The following is a 14,516-nucleotide window of genomic DNA, read 5'->3' on the forward strand; positions in this document are numbered from 1 at the left end:
TCAGTCCAGAAATCCAGCAATTTTGGAAGTGCAATACGTGAGAGCAGCCTACAATTACACTATGTTCAGTTTGCTTTGAAGCTTGTTTTCCTTGAAAGACAATGTCTAAAACACGATCATAACTTTTTTTTATAAGCAGCTCTTTAATTGCACAGGGAGTGGCTGGAAGTGCATATTTATTTTTATAATATAACTACAGTGAGGATGCCGCATATGTGGCCTGTTGAAGGAACACATCTCAAGCAGTTTTCAGCAAAAATATTTGCATGTATTTGTCTGGATTAACAAGGAGTGGACAAAAATTAGATGGCATGTTGCAGCAGGAAACTATTATTAAAGTACAACACATACATTATGACCACCTTCCTAATATTGTGTCGGTCTCCAAAGACAAATTACAAAATGGTTGTGACTCATCAGAGAATGGACATGGGCCTTCTGAGGGTGTCCTTTGGTGTCTGGTAACAGGATGTTGTTAGTGGGGGGCATTTGGATCTTATGGGGCCTCTGTGGATCATCCCACAGATACTTGATCAGTTTGGGATCTAGTGAATCTGGAGGCCAGGTCAACACCTTGTGCTGTTTTTCATGTTGTGTGTGTGTGTGTGTGTCTGTGTCATGCTGCATCCTGCTGGGGATGGCTGCTGCCATCAAGGAGTGTCATTGCTATGGGGTGGGGGTGCCTGGTCTGGTCTAGGTGGGTGCTACATGTCTAAGTAACATCCACAGGAATGAATGCCAGGTCCAGAAGTTTCCCAGCAGATCACTGAATTGTCACAAGATGGTCAGTGTTATTTACTTCACCTATTCACTAGTTCTGTCTTCTTAAATGCTTAGTTTTTCTGCCTTATATCACTGTAAAATTAAAGTCTGATGTTTAAAATCCTATATAAACTAAAAATATTAATTTAGGAAATAATTATTAAAAGAACTTCTGATGAAAATAGTATGTAGTTGTGTCACTGCAGTCAGCATACACTAGTTTTGTTATATTTCCATAGAAACTAACTTAAAAACTTAAGTAACCCCAATTTTATTGCGTGTGTTTGTTTGTAGAACCCCTTGTGTGAGCTTAGATTTATTTAAACGTGTACAATTAATCAAATTACCCCACAGGAGCCACTTGGCATGCTGGGGCAGCAGGCTGCGAGCGGCAGACGCTAATAGACTCAACAAACTGATCCGCAAGGCCAGTGATGTTGTCGGGGTGGAGTTGGACTCTTTGAACACAGTGTCAGAGAAGAGGATGCTGGTAAGAGTTAAGACCATCCTGGACAACACATCTCACCCACTCCATAACACACTTGCCAGTCTAAGGAGTACCTTCAGTAACAGACTCATTCTACCCAGCTGCACAACAGAACGCCACAGGAGGTCATTCCTGCCTGTGGCCATCAAACTTTATAACTCCTCCCACTGAGTGTTGCTCACTCTTTAACACTTAGACGCTGTTCATTTATTTGCAAATTCTACCTCTGTAGATTAGATTATTTATCCCACAACGGGGAAATTCAACCGTTACAGCAGCAGAAAGTGTAATATACACCTGCACGGAATTTAAAAAATAGAAAGGCAGAAACACAATAACAAGGAAAAAAAAAAACAATCAACAAAGGAATAAGACACAAATATACAAACAGTACTGTTGTGAGAAATATTGCGAAGTAAGTAGTAAAAAAATAAATATAAATAACAGTGCAAGGTTTTATACAAGATAAGAAAACTAAATATTGCAGTGTAATGTGACCTGAAAAATTAGTAAGTGAAGTGATATAAATAATATAATATTGCAGGGGTAAACAGTGACTACAGTGACTATAACCACATGATTTCAGGTAATGCAGGTGTTGTAAAGCCTGATAGTGGTCGTATATTGTGAATACTTGTGCAATATTGTTCCTTTACTTTAAATGCATCTTACTTATTTTTATATATTAAATATAATATTACCTTTATTCAACTAGCAACTGTCACTTTATGGGAGCAACAGCAACAAAACAATTTCCTTGAAGGATTAATAAAGTATTCTGATTCTGATATCCTGGCATATTCCCCGCCCTTGCTTTCTGCTAAATCGGGGTGTGCCGGTGAGTGAAACAAACACATTAACCTCACCGAATAACACATTTGAACGTTACAAGGACTCGCTAAAAGACACAAAACTCACTTTGTTTGAGGTAGATGTGTTGTTGGGAAATTACACGGTGCAATTGCGTTTAAACCCCCCCGGCGACGCGGAGCGGTGTGTTCGTTTTCCGCCGCTAGAGGGAGCAGCGGCAGCGCCAGCGTCGCCGGCTCGGATGCGGTGAATCAACGCACAGGCGAGGCGTTGAGGTAAAGACGGTCACGTGACAGCCGTTCGTTGCCGTTGGTGAGTTTTTTTCCCCCCCCATTATGGCGGAAGGGCCAGCCGTGCGGATGGACCGTCTCTCCCACTCCGATGCTTGTTTCGTGTCTTGAGGGAGGGGTTGTGTTTTTTTAATTTTATTTTCATTTTCGTTTTTTTTTTTACACTTCCCAGCCACAGCCTGGTTTCTTTTCAAACCGGACCGCACTCGTGTTTTATCGGCGAAGTAGTCATGGCAGACCGCGGCGTGGATTTGTCCGCCCTGCCAAAGGAGGTTAGAGACCAGTTGGCGGAGTTGGATCTGGAGCTGTCTGAAGGTAAAAGGAGGGGAGGGGACTCATGAGGTGGTGGTTGGTGGTTGTTGGATGATGCTACAGCATATATACATATATATATATATATTTTTAAGCTAGCTATGTGTGTGTCTGGGCTGTCTTGCGTTATCCGATTAAAAGAGTAGTTTTAATTCTCCCACTTTTCTTTGATAATACATTGTGAACGGGGGAGCACACGCCAGGCTTGAACCACCTAGCTTAGTCTGTGCTAACACAGGATGTGTGCTCAGGAGCTAGCAGTGCATGACAAGCAGCATTGTACAGGAGACAGAGAAAGGCTTCCTCCCGTCTTCTCCTCTTTGTCCTCATTTTTTTTTAAATCCTAGCGTTCATTTATTTAAAGGTGTGTTTCTTTGTCTTGCCTCCTCACTAATGTTTGAAAGTCAAAGCCGGTCTGACAGACTGGATGGGGGTGGCCTCAGGCAAGGTCTGGACATCATGTCTTGACCCCCTTCCTTCCCCCTTGTCGTCATCTGTACTTCTACGTGTATTAAGATTTAACACGTGGCTTCCCCGTTGGACACCGTCCAAGCCTCTGACATGGTGTCTGTCTCCAGGTTGCAAATACAATTATTATTATTTTTTTTTTTATTGCTGTAAAACTGTGAGTCATTGTGAGTGGTGTTGAAATGTAATGGCCAGGCCTACAGTCATCATCCGCTCTGCTGTCATTTGAAGATACAATCTGTCAGGAATGAGTACCAGTAATTATGTTACGACCTCAATGACATTCACTTATGCGGCGTCAGTACAATCCAGATTGGCTCAAGACACTTTACAGAGAAACCGGGACCGTGACGACAACAACAAAAAAAAAACAACAAATCTTGAGCATCTCCTATGTGTGGACCAGTGTGCTTGAGGCCGGTGGGTTCCCTTGTATAAGCTGGCATCAACAAAAGGTGCACAGACCCATACACACACCTGCCATCACTGGAATCATAGGTCCACCTACCTGTGCTCCTGTCAGCTACTTGTGTGGGCTCTTTGTCAGGTGTAGGTGTACGATCATGGAGGTGACTGATTTTTTTTTTTACCATTCATTCATGAAAAGCATAGTCCAAATCAACCCCTCCCCCAGAGCAGCTGTTAGCCCCGCTACACCACCAATAACACACACCGTCACACATCTCTGACAGTTACACCCCCCACCACCTACCTAGGCTACATGCATACAGCTGAATCCAGTCAGTGACAATGTATTTTAAGCTCTCATTTCAGCTGTCCTTCCACGGCCATTGTACACTTTGCCGTGTATGTACTATGCAGATTGCACATGGTCTGTTGATTGCACATATGCGCTCACAGGCCACACTTTATTAGCTAATACCAGCGACTTGCTTGGACACCTCTTTTGTCTTCAGAGCTGCGTGATACACGATGGCGTCACGCAGTTGCTGCAGATTTATCGGCGGTTCATTCCACTACGTCCCAAATGTGATCTGTCGGATTGTGATCTAGTGGCTGTGGTGGCCTTTTCGAGTACAGCGATCTCATTGTCACGTTCAAGAAACCAGTTTGAGATGTTGCACTGCTGGAAGTAGTAGCCACCAGAAGATGGATGCACTGCGGTCTTAAAGGGAAGGACACGGTCAATAACAACACACGGATAAATTGTGGCATTTAAACCATCAGTTCAAGCCTCAGTTTTCTGTTCTTAGTCTTCTGCTGTTGTAGCCCATCTTCTGTATGTTCACAGATGATGTTCTGCATCCCTCAGATTTAACAAGATGATATCTGAGTTAGTATTTTTCTTCTATCGGCTCAAACTAGTCGTGGCCTGTCTTGAGAAAGTTGCGCGTAAGAAGTAGACGAGCAGTGCCTACACCAGCAACCATGCTACGTCACTTAACCACACTTAGGGGGGGAGATCAATAAAGATACGTCTTATCTTATCTTATTCCAATATTTAAGCCTTAAAAGGGGCCGCGGCGCTATAAAACTACTTAATACGTTATTTGACAGTTTAATTATTTGACCCAGTGTAATAAAAATACAATTACGCCTTCAGTAGCCCATTACTTTCAGAGCTGAGAATGTAATTGATAAAATATATTACACACTACATATTATACCAATATCATCAGTCAGTTATGGATGTTTGCTAATATCAGTCTCACTGAAGGTGTGTTGAAGATGACTGACCCCTTTTGTTAATGTATTTAGCGGGATGGCCTGACCCACTAAACCTCCAGTGGTTTAGCCCATTAATCACAAACAGGACATACTTACATTAGGTCATAGGAGATTAGTTTATACTGTGTAAACTACTCCTCAAGTGTTGCAGGGTGTGTTTTGGGCGGTGTTATAAATCAGTGACCAGATTTTAACACGGTACAAATCTGGACCTTTAATTTGCTGGAATAACAGCAGTATATGTCTGGTTGTTTTGTACAATAACACAAGTTTTTAACAGTTTTCAATAAATCTGTTACCACTATATGTGATTGTGGTGTGTTATAATTTAAACCGACAACAAAAGCCGTATTATAATTTGCCCACCTCTGTGTCTTCGCTGTGAAACTACAACTAGTTACTGATGTTTCACACCCTTTTAGAGATTGCCTTTATAGACTCATGAAACTTGCTTGTGGTGATTCTTTCCGGTGTCAAACATGCCGCCTTTATTTTTGGCCAGTGACGTGTAGTCGTGGTGCTACTGTGGACAGGAACTAGTTTCTTGTTGGTGCATTTAGGGGATTGTGATAAAACGTGAGACCAGAGGAAGCTGCTAAACTCACGTTATACTGGTGTTTATGTTTGCTCCTTTGCCAATCTTCAATGCTTGGTTGTCTGAGTACATGCCTTGTGAGTGCATCACTTCTTAGATTGCAAATCGTCCCAACCAGCCATGCAGAATTTGAGTTTCTTTGCTGTATAAGGCTGCGTGCTTCGTGTCACTACCTTACAGGCTATTTTTCTTGAGTCCACAACAAGCCTGTCATCTGAACCAAGTGGAAATGCCTGTCCCCGCGTTGCTCGGATAAGAACACAGGCCTGCCAAATGGCCTCTTAAAAAACAACTCAGTTCTGCTAGCCCCCTGTGACCATGGGGACACAATGAGGACCATTCAGCTGGTCTGAGCCGCCGTGGCCAGGAGCTCTGCTGCCATTTAGGCCATTCAAATGAACCCAGTCTTTGTGTGGCGTGTTGGAATGAGCTGCCTACCATATGAAGAGAAGGGAAGGGCCCGGTGATTGGTCATACTCGTGAAGATGACATGCATTGTGTACGTCTGCTGTGACCAAGGGATAAAGGGGGTCATGTCTGGTTCTTCTTCCCTGCAACCAGTCTACCTGGTTGACACCCTGCACCATCTGCTAGGTGTGTTGCGGGAAAAAACTCATATTGTTGCTGACACAAGCAAAGTTCTGCACGGATGAGTTTTTCCATCCGTGTGTCAGCAGCTTGTGGTTTCAGGCCAAGATGCTATTTATATATATCATAATAGAACTTAAAATGATTGGCGTTTCCTGCCAGTTTGCTTCTAACGTCTTAAAGTCAGTCAGTTTCTTGTGTGTGTGTGTGTGTGTGTGTGTGTGTGTGTGGAGTGCCCATGCTTATTTATTATGTATGTGGAGTTATTGTCTGTTTGCTTCTCTGATCAGTATGTGGAGGCTGAGAGTCCAGATGACTGCCAGTGGCTTCCTTTCTAGGTCAATCATTCAGATGCAGCAGCAGCAGCAGCAGCAGCAGGCTGTGTTCATTTGTGTATTAAGGGAGATGGTGCTCAGCAGAGGATGACGGCTCTAATGTGGACCGCATTAGCCGTCCGTTTTTCTGACCTCGGTCATCATTGTCGGCGTGTGGGACGAAAGCCCGATGGATCCTCGAAGATGACTCCTCGATCTGTGAAAACATCTCACGTAGCTGTATTATTTATCGGTGTATTGTAAGGGGCCAACAGTTGTTTTTGTCAGAAAAGAGTTATTTTGAGTCAGATTACTGACATGTGATAAACACTTCCTCAGACTCCTGAATGCATGCGGTACCACACTCTTGTTACTGAGGCGGAGGTCTGTGGTGGAACAAAAAGAGGAATTAGGCCTCTTAAAAGGTTGAGATGAACTCTTTACCCTGGTAAACACGTTTTGACTCAGGACTAGGGAATCAGAGCTCTTACTACCTTTGTACTACCTCACTAATGTTAGCACATATTTCTTGGAAATAGCTGCGGGAAATGATGTAAAAGTGATTTGTTATAACTGTCGCAGCATTATCTCTTTATATGGTAACATTTACATGCAGTCACAACACTATTATATGGTATTTTTGCATTTATTGTGCGGTTGTCTGTCTAGAGAGAAACATGAAACAAGGGCAGAGAGGGGAAGGCAGTAATGATATGCAACAAACGTCCCCAGCTGAAGCTAACTGGGAACATTATAATTACAGATCACTGGACTGCTTCTCGCAACTCTATTTACAGAAATGCAGGAGGAATTTTTTTTTTAAAAAAAGTGAAACTCCATGTTTATCCCATTGAGTCAAATGGGTTTCGAGTGTTTTTTTGTGTAACGCAAAGCTATAATTTACAAAAAATGTATGTTCTTAGAGCTCATTTGCAGATTCTCTGTGGCACATTTTGGCCAAACTTCAGTTATTTTCTTGTTCAGACGTAGCAGCTGTGAACTATAATGCACCGACATGAGCATTTTAAAACAATGTGATTATAAGGAGGAATGGTAATCATTAAACGTGATTTATTGCACAGCCTTGCTTGCAGGACATCGTTGGAACTTTTCCCCATTTTTTTTCCACTCGCTCGTTAAAATCATATTTGAGCAGTCCACAGAGTTTAGATGGATGGATGTTGCAGTGGTTTGTTGCAACTGTTCGGTTTATGCAAAGCACCCAATAGGTCAAAATGCAAAAAGCACAAATCTGCTTCTTTGTAGCCTCAGAGCCGGGGCCGGCAGATGGCCCGGGAACTCTTGGCAAAGGTTTCATTATGTGTGTTTTTGTGTATACAGTATGTTTGCGCATGAACATTCGACATAATACTGTTTCTGTGAATAGTTAACGATGGCCGTCGTCCCTTTCCCTCCTCCGGGCCTGTAGTAGGCTGAATTATTCACATGCTCTCATTAAATACCAGGACACCCTCACAGAGAGGCGTGGGTGGGTGTGTTGGTGTGTGTGTGTGTGTGGTGAGTGAGCATGACTTCTTAAGTTCCCCAGGTACAAGTTGAGGCATGCAATAAAAAGAAAACAACCTGACTTATTTGAATTTGTGCCAGGAGCTATACTGACATCCCACTCATCACTTGCTCGTATCTGGTGTGCAAAACTGACTTTTTAGGAGTCGAAGATGCTTAACTTGTTGAGTGAGCACTCATGTGATGTCGGGTAGCATGAGTTGATGTGGCAGAAATCAGCTAAGTGAGTATCAGCTATAAGTTTGAACATAAAAAAGGCCCAATAAGCACAGAATCATGCAAGAAATTAGATGCACACAACCATTTCTGTCCATCTTGTGGGGTCATATTGAATGATTGCCACGCCCCACTGTTAGGGCTCAGGTGTGGAAGTCTAAGAGGACACATAAAAGCCGTGGAAAGGATGAACAGTGTGTGCAGAGTGCCGTTGAAGCACCTGTGTCTGAAAGCCACTGGTCTGACGCAGAACAAGACATGGTCGACAGTATATGACTAAAGGTTGGCATTAAATTGACTTCCACTCATTGATGTGATGTGTGGCTTGTTTGTGTATCTCCAGTAAAAGTAAGTAGTGTTTAGAAACAGGACGTGTTTACAGACTTGGTCAGGCCTGTACCCTGACTTGTCGTGGATCCGTGAGTCACTGCAGTAAGGTGTGTTCTCTTCTCCAGGGCACATCCACCCACCACAAAGTGAGAAAACCAGTTTCAGCCTCAGAGTTTGAAGGCGTGATGCAAACTGTGACTCATCACAAGAGAAGAATGAATGGGGATTTTATGGTATCAGACCCTGTCTCGGAGTCTGAATAACACCCGCCTTAAACCTGGTATCAGTTGTAAACAGCGCTGCTCCACCTTCTTTCACCACATGACCAACCTGTCGTTTCTCACCTGGTCTCAGGGTGATAGTCAGACACCTCTGTGACGGTGCACGCTCCGTCCTCTAAGTGCATTTGTGCCCTGAAGTCACTTAGTCATTTATGCTGAGGCTGTGACACACCAGACAATGTTTACTGATCTGCTAAAAGATATTAGGTACGCTAGTGAAAACAATATGTCAATTATAATGTTCAGTTCATGTTGAAACTGTGTCAGAAAGGTGGTGATTAAACCGTATGATCGCGTTGGAGGATGTAGTTTGTGGTGCTGTTAAACCGAATTGGGTTGAAAGCGTTTCTGTTATTTAGTCTAGCCCTCTGACTAATACTGGGTTATCAAAATAATAGAAACATGTGTCGCATACGAATACGCTCTAATAATCCTACAAACCGCAGCCTTCAAAATGAAAACACGGTTGCATCAACATCTCTCTCTGTTACTTTAAACTAATGCTGAATATAATGACTTAATTATTAGTATTCATTCATTCACTAGTGTACCTAATGAACCGGCAATAAGTGTGTGTCTCGTAGGTTAAACATTGAGCTTAGCCGCTTTGTTATTTTGTTATTGCCTGTATGGGAGTTGATGCGGAGCCCCTCCAATCTATTGCTAGTATATATCCACTGCCCGGCGCACCACGTGACTGTGCTAATGCTCAAGAATGCTCTTGTGAATATAAATAGACCTGGCTGGCAAGACAAATTCGCTTTCATGCCCGAGGAGGAGAAAACAAGCATCTCTTTGACACAAAGGAGGCCACCCTCTCGAAAGTCAGCTCTAATTGTGTGTGTGTGCGTCCTTTTAGGTAGGCCGCAGCAGCCAGTGGTAAAACACATCCACCGCACACTAACTGGCCGGTTGGCTGCTAGCTACATGTGGGTCAGTGTTACGCCCATGGGTTGTGTGTGAAATACCTCAGCCTGTTTGGAACCGCCCTTCTTAGGTCGGCCGGCCGGCCTGCCGTCTGACCCCATGAGAAAGTTGTTATGTGTGCGCTAATTGTTAAAGCTTTCAGACCGGTGCTTTAAAATGTTATAGCATGTTAGCATGAGTTTCTTTAGAGGCAGACCGCAACCGGCTTCACTTCATGACGTAAGTTCCTCATAGGTTATCTCTGCATGTGTTTTGACACCTGACTTGAACACATCACGTGTCAGAAGTTCCTTGAACATGTGCTGTCGTTGTTATATCTGTATCATTGGATATCACTCTACTCTAATGGATAATGAGAACTTTGCAGTTTTAAACTATATTTACCCTGTTCTCACCAGTGGGAAAACCTCACGCCCTGACGTCAGCATGAAAGTACATACACTGTGAACCACACTGAACCATAGCTTTCCAAATACGAGGTAATATGCATAACAAAAAAAAAAACTGCACAACAGAGTGAATTCACTGATATCATCTTGCAGGTTAGGTAGCAGGGTTAGTCGCACAGCTCCTCAGAAATAGCCGTTCGGTTGGAAAATGCATTTGTAATTAGCCGGCCGCCTTCATTTGGAACTTGTCAGCACATGGTTTATGATCTGGGAAGTCATGTACACAAAATAGCAATAACATCAGCCCTACGTTGTGAGAACACCTCTTGCTAGGCGACAACTGCTCGTGTCTAGAAGCCACCGAGCTAATGGACAGGTAACTTCATGTTGGAAATGTGAAAGCATAAAGAAAAGACGTGGACCAACATTTCCCTCAGACATATGACAAAATTACAAAACATTAGATCACCATCCGCTTCTGCCATTTCTGAAAACGTCAGCAAACACATCCCCAACGTGTGAAGTGTCAAGGTTGTGAATACCAAGTATAGAGAGCCGAAGTCCCGCCCCTTCTACTTCCGGGCCATGGGACCTATCTTTTGAAAAAATATGAACGGCAGTCTATGGCGAAAGATAAATTATTTTCTGGTCCCGATCGACTTGTGCCTTGGATTATACATATGTTGTTTTTCAGAATAAAAAATGATTTTACATGTCAAGAATGTCACAGTTTGTCGCAAGATAGTTAAGTAAAACGCTGTGGAAAATACGTAATTAAACGAGCTACAAGTCCCGCATGCTGGCGCGTACAGAACCGACCAAAACTCCCTTCGTGTAACTACAGCTCTCGACATGACCCGATTTATAATGATTTTCACCTCGTTTGATGCTTCTGCCTTCGTCCTGGAAGAAGACGGTAAAGCTCAACGAGGAGACAGCCATAGTTCTCTAGTGACGTACATTGTTCGAGACGAGAGATGTAGTTCACTAAGCGATCTCGTACAAAACCTAATGTTGTTCAGCTTATTTACGTCAAATAATTTATCTCTTGACGTGAAAAATTATCTTTTAAATCCACACACATCATATGTGAAATTCATGCCACAATTCGAACGGGACCAAAAAATAATTATGATCTCTCCTTAGACTGCCGTTCATATTTTTTTCGAAAGATAGGTCCCATGACCTGGAAGTAGAGGCGCGGGACTTAGGCTCTCTATTGGAGTTCACTCGTGAAAACAGTAAACACAACGTTATTTGAAGGCAGCAATAGTCAAGACGGGTCATTGTAGGTCATGGTGTTAAAGTGGTTTTCTTTCACTGTGAGCAGATCTGAGGCTTAAAGGCTGAAGGGAGAGATTTAGGATATACCTTAAAAGATGATTTTTGTGAGTAATAGAGTAATGTTATTCATACAATGTGGTATTCGGTCACAAGTTAATGTTGACTGCAAAAAGAGATGAAGCGTGACCACAGCTCTGACTCCGACTGTTGTAAATTCTGCTATCGTCTTCTGCTCTGCGACAGTCATCGACACTTCAGCTGATCAATTAAACGACCTCCGACGTGGGTGTGAGGAACACGAGGTATTTTGTCAGCTGCTGGTCAGTTTCTAAATCTGAAACCTCAGCCCTGCGTCACAGGAAGGAAGCGCTCATGGGGAAACTAGAGATCAGGGGTAAAGCGGCCCTGCTGTTAATGTACAATGAAAGCTTCCAAAAGGTCAGCTGCGTTCTGTGAGTCGCTCATTGGGTTATTTCATTTGTTCTGTTGTTTTTTTTCTCTTCAATCTTTGTCTTGCGGACTTGTGCTTTGCACTTGAACGGTCTCCTTCCTAATTCTCGTGCGGTGCCAAAGGGTTATCTGAAATCCTCAGTGAGTAGAAGTCCTCAGGAAACCCCTTCAACAAGCTGATGTGTATCTCTCCTCTTGGCCCCTCAGAACACATTGTGCTGGAGCCTGGCTTGTAGTCATGGACCCCTTTAATTCAAATCTCCAGAGAAAGAGCTGAAACAAAGGCCTTGAAAACACATAGAGTGGGTGTGGCTCCAGCGTCTTAATCCCTGACTGTCAATAGCGCTGGTCTTTGTGCAAGTCTCTGTATTGCACGTCTTGAATATAAAGCATTACGTTATGTTTTTATTTGGACACTCGGAAGATTCTGCTACATTTCTGGCAACGCTGCTCTTAGTCATTTCCTGGAGATGAGCTATAATTGTTTGTTTGTCCGTAAGCATGATCTTTGTTGCTGTGATCTAACCATTTTTGGACTACGTTTTTATGATGTTATATATAGATGTTGTATAAAGGGGAAGTTACTGCACAAATGACTGCTAATAGTGTCAGTATACTTGCACCAATCAGCCTTAACGTTATGTAATATTGTGTGTGTCCGTGTCTCTGCTAATAATCCAGCCCTGATCTCTCGAGGCCTGGACTCCTCTAAATCCTCTGAAGGTGTGTTGTGGTGTCAGGCACCGAGATGTTAGCAGTAGAGCCTTTTAAGTCCCGCAAGTTGTGGCGCGGGGCCTCCGTGGAATTGCACTTGTTTGTCCAGCATGTCTCATAGATGCTGGATTGGATGCGGTGAATCTGGAAGCTGAGTCAACACCTTTAACGCTTTGTTGTGTTCCCCAAACCATTCCCCAGACATTTTTGTGGTGGGGTACATTATTCTGCCATCAGGGAACACTGTTTCCAAGAAAGGTTGTACGTAATGTTTAACTATGCTTAGCTTGTACATGTCAAAGTAAATTCCACATGGATGTCATTTCCCAAAGCATCACACTGCCTCCGCTACTCATGTGCTTCAATGTGCTGACCCTGATGCTGGTTCACCTGCAGACCAGGAAGCATCCCAATAGACCTAAAGCTTTCGAGATGCTCTGACCCAGTCATCTAGCCATCCCAAATCCTTCCACTTGCCGAGCTGTTGCCTAATTTGAGAATAAAATGTTCAACCTGTAGGAGGGCCTCGCTGTAAAGTAGCTTTGAGTCGTGTGTTACATACTCCCACAGGCAGTGACAAGACACTGATGACAGTTGTCTGGATGATACCAAAATCTCTTGGCTGTGATTGCAGTGAAACAGTCACCGACCGGAGTTAAAGTTGCATCTTGAGAATATCCAATGAAACTTCTCACTGTTGAGTCAGACCGTGTGCACACATAAGCATCCCAAGACACACCTGAGGTAGAATTACGGTTTTCCCAGGTGTTTGTCATTAAGTATAAACGTCATGTCTGGCTTTAGGTCGACACTGATGTACAAGTTCAAATGTTGTGGCCATTTTGTAAAGTCAAACACACTAACATGCCAAAGATCTCTCAGATATAATAGACATGGCCTCCTCCAGACCCAGAGGTGGCAAGTAACGAAGTACAAATACTTCGTTACTGTACTTAAGAAGATTTTTCAGGTATCTGTACTTTACTTGAGTATTTCTTTTTCTGACGACTTTTTACTTCTACTCCCTGCATTTGTACACAAATATCTGTACTTTCTACTCCTTACATTGGAAAAACAGGCTCGCTACTTTTTTAACCTCCACCGATGACGAGACATAAAACATGTGACATGATTAGACATGATTAGAGCATCGGACTAGAGAAGGAAAGTCGAGGATGCACTTCCTGTGTTCTTCTTCTACTGTTTTGAACATACAGCCTGTTGATTGGTTTGAGCTCTGTTGCCACCTAGTGACTGGAGGCTTGTTTATCGTTCAAGCGTCAATAGAGACACTAATACTGAAAGTCCACCTGACTCCACTATTTGAGAAGTACTGGTCTGGTATGGTGTGGTTACTGTTGCTATCATTAGCTTTTTGGATTATGATTTTTTGGAAGCTAGTTTACAACGTTAGCAATGCTATGGAAACACACCGTTTTGATAGTTTATAGCTAACACTAGCTAGCAGTTTATAAACAACAACCCAATAACCCTCAGTTTATTATTAAAAATGATCCAGATGCTCATGCAGGACATCTGGTCAATTCAGTCTAGATTATTCTGCTGGAACGTTTTCATTTTGCAAAATTATCAACGGATGAATTGTTTCATTAATAGCAAAATAATTTTTATTTTTTACTTAAGTACATTTCAGAGACTGTACTTTCTTACTTTTACTTGAGTAAAGAAGTTGAATCACTACTTTTACTTTTACCAGAGTATTTTTTTACACAAGTATCCGTACTTTTACTTAAGTACAGAATGTGAATACTTTTGACACCTCTGTCTAGACCCTTAAAGCAGCTTAAAGTAATTTTTGGCTCCATTAGCATTAAAAAAACATTAAAAACAGCAGAAGGTGTTGTCCTGGCCTCCAAATTCACTAGATCCCAAACTCATCAAATATCCCTGGGATGAACTGAAACAAGTCTGATTCACAGAGGCCCATCACCTCACCCCATAAGACCCAATGTCCCCCACTAACAACATTCTGTTGCAAGACAGTACAGGACACCCTCACAAGGCCATGTCCATTCTCTGATGAGCCACAACTGTATTAGGAAAGTGGTCATAATGTTATGCC

The 14,516-nt window shown here is 42.8% G+C and overlaps 1 protein-coding gene across 1 annotated transcript in view; it reads left to right on the forward strand.

Annotated features, from left to right (window-relative positions):
* Nucleotides 1-2,402: 2,402 nt before the first annotated feature.
* The window catches only part of dip2ba (disco-interacting protein 2 homolog Ba), a 43,852-nt gene continuing 31,738 nt past the window's right edge, over nucleotides 2,403-14,516 (forward strand). The window contains exon 1 of the mRNA XM_084553896.1: nucleotides 2,403-2,664. Within this exon, the coding sequence (XP_084410022.1) occupies nucleotides 2,580-2,664 (85 nt within the window). The 5' untranslated portion in view covers nucleotides 2,403-2,579. The remainder of the gene's footprint in view (nucleotides 2,665-14,516) is intronic.

This window comes from Chelon labrosus, assembly GCF_963514085.1.
Source record: "Chelon labrosus genome assembly, chromosome: 10".
Classification (NCBI taxonomy): Eukaryota; Metazoa; Chordata; class Actinopteri; order Mugiliformes; family Mugilidae; genus Chelon; species Chelon labrosus.